We start from the raw sequence: 1,603 nt of genomic DNA, 5'->3' as shown, positions 1-1,603 counted from the left end.
ACTGACTTGATGGCACCTAACAACAACACAACCCCAGCTTTAGTGCAAAGTGTCACTTTAAATATTAATCGCAAGACCCTATTTGAGTCTTTGCACTTCTAAGGTGAAATAAAACTGAGTATATGCGTTAATAGTCTAACTCTCACACACAGAAAAGTATTGTGCTTCAAAGTAGTAATCCTGGGAGGCATTGTGGTTACTCTTACAAGGCTATCATGCTCAAAGTTTTTTGTTTTTTTTTTAAACTTCCCCTTAATAGCCACCTTTGGCTCCAGTTTTCAAATTGCACAAGAAAACATTGATGTTATTTTATAATTGTACCTCGTTATTTTTACAGACAAAAAATAGTGTTGCCTACCAGACTTGACCTTATCTTGTATACCAAATTTGACTTTCTTTTCCACAAAATCAATTCACCTTTCAAGGATGAAAACTGGACAGACTTCCCAAAGAGGGGTCTTTTAAATGTTCTAATTTGATGGCATCATCATTAAAATTAGTGCATCTCCTACCAAGGTGACTTTTGAAGTAGATGCTATTGATATAGCTGTGTGGTTCTGGTTTATTAAAATACCAGCCTCATTACCTTGTAGTGGCTCTTCAATAAAACATCCTGAGTCTCCCAGAATTTCACAAGTGGTTGAAATATAAGCCAGAGCCTGTAGAAAAAGGAACTAGAACATCAAGAGGTTTTAAATCCCCTACCTCTGCAAACAGCAACAGCAGCAGTAACAACAGGCTGGTCGTTCTTAAAGAGATAATCAAATAGTACAGTGTACTGTTCTCTCTGTATTCCAGGCCAGCCAAAAGTCTTAATAAATATTGGCTATTTACCAAACCTCGCCTGGCATAAAAAGCATTTTGATAACCAAATTAAGATCCTGGGTTTTATTCTAGCTCTGACTTTTATGCAGAACGATCTGAAATAAATAACCTTTTCCTCTGTCAGAGAAAAGATGGGTCAGGCAGAAGATGATTGTGGATCATGCACCCCAAAGGCGTTAAACTCTCTCTCTCATCTTCTTTTCTCTTCACAGGCAGCGTCGCTGCCATTACCGTGACAGTCATTGCCGTGGTGCTGTTGGTGTTTGGAGTTGCAGCATATCTGAAGATCAGGTAAGGCTCACCTGCCTCTTCTTTATGAAGAAAAGGATTCCATTTTGTTGGGCTCTAGGATGAGAGCATTTTGCTTTGTGCTTGTTTCTTAATAGGTACCTTAGCTTCAGAAATATTGGCAGGGAAGTGAATATGTCCAGCATACTCCCACTAGACAAGAATAGATGCTACAGTATCTGAACCCCGGCAAAGTAAAAGAAATAGGCTAAAATATTCAGCGCGGTGATGTAATGGGAAATAAAAATTAACCTGGAGACAAGAGACTGAGGCCTGCGTAGGCTTTCTGCTCTTAACTTACCTCATTGCCCTGAGGAAGCCACACACCTCCTGAAGCTCAATTTTTCTCATCTCTGAAATAGGGTAGAGGGTAGGGTCCGTGGTTCCTAAATACTGATGTTCTGAGTTCTGATCTGTGGATTTGTACCCGGTATGTAATGAGGTTTTCACTGGCCCTAACGCAAAACGGGGAAAATATAAGGAAAGTATG

General features: G+C 39.7%; 1 protein-coding gene across 1 annotated transcript in view; it reads left to right on the top strand.

Annotated features, from left to right (window-relative positions):
* PARM1 (prostate androgen-regulated mucin-like protein 1) overlaps positions 1–1,603 on the top strand; it is a 116,118-nt gene that overhangs the window by 96,626 nt on the left and 17,889 nt on the right. The window contains exon 3 of the mRNA XM_023737641.1: positions 1,038–1,116. Within this exon, the coding sequence (XP_023593409.1) occupies positions 1,038–1,116 (79 nt within the window). The remainder of the gene's footprint in view (positions 1–1,037; positions 1,117–1,603) is intronic.

This window comes from Trichechus manatus, unplaced genomic scaffold, assembly GCF_000243295.1.
Source record: "Trichechus manatus latirostris isolate Lorelei unplaced genomic scaffold, TriManLat1.0 scaffold00105, whole genome shotgun sequence".
NCBI classification, from domain to species: Eukaryota; Metazoa; Chordata; class Mammalia; order Sirenia; family Trichechidae; genus Trichechus; species Trichechus manatus.
This window is presented reverse-complemented; position numbering and strand designations above follow the sequence as displayed.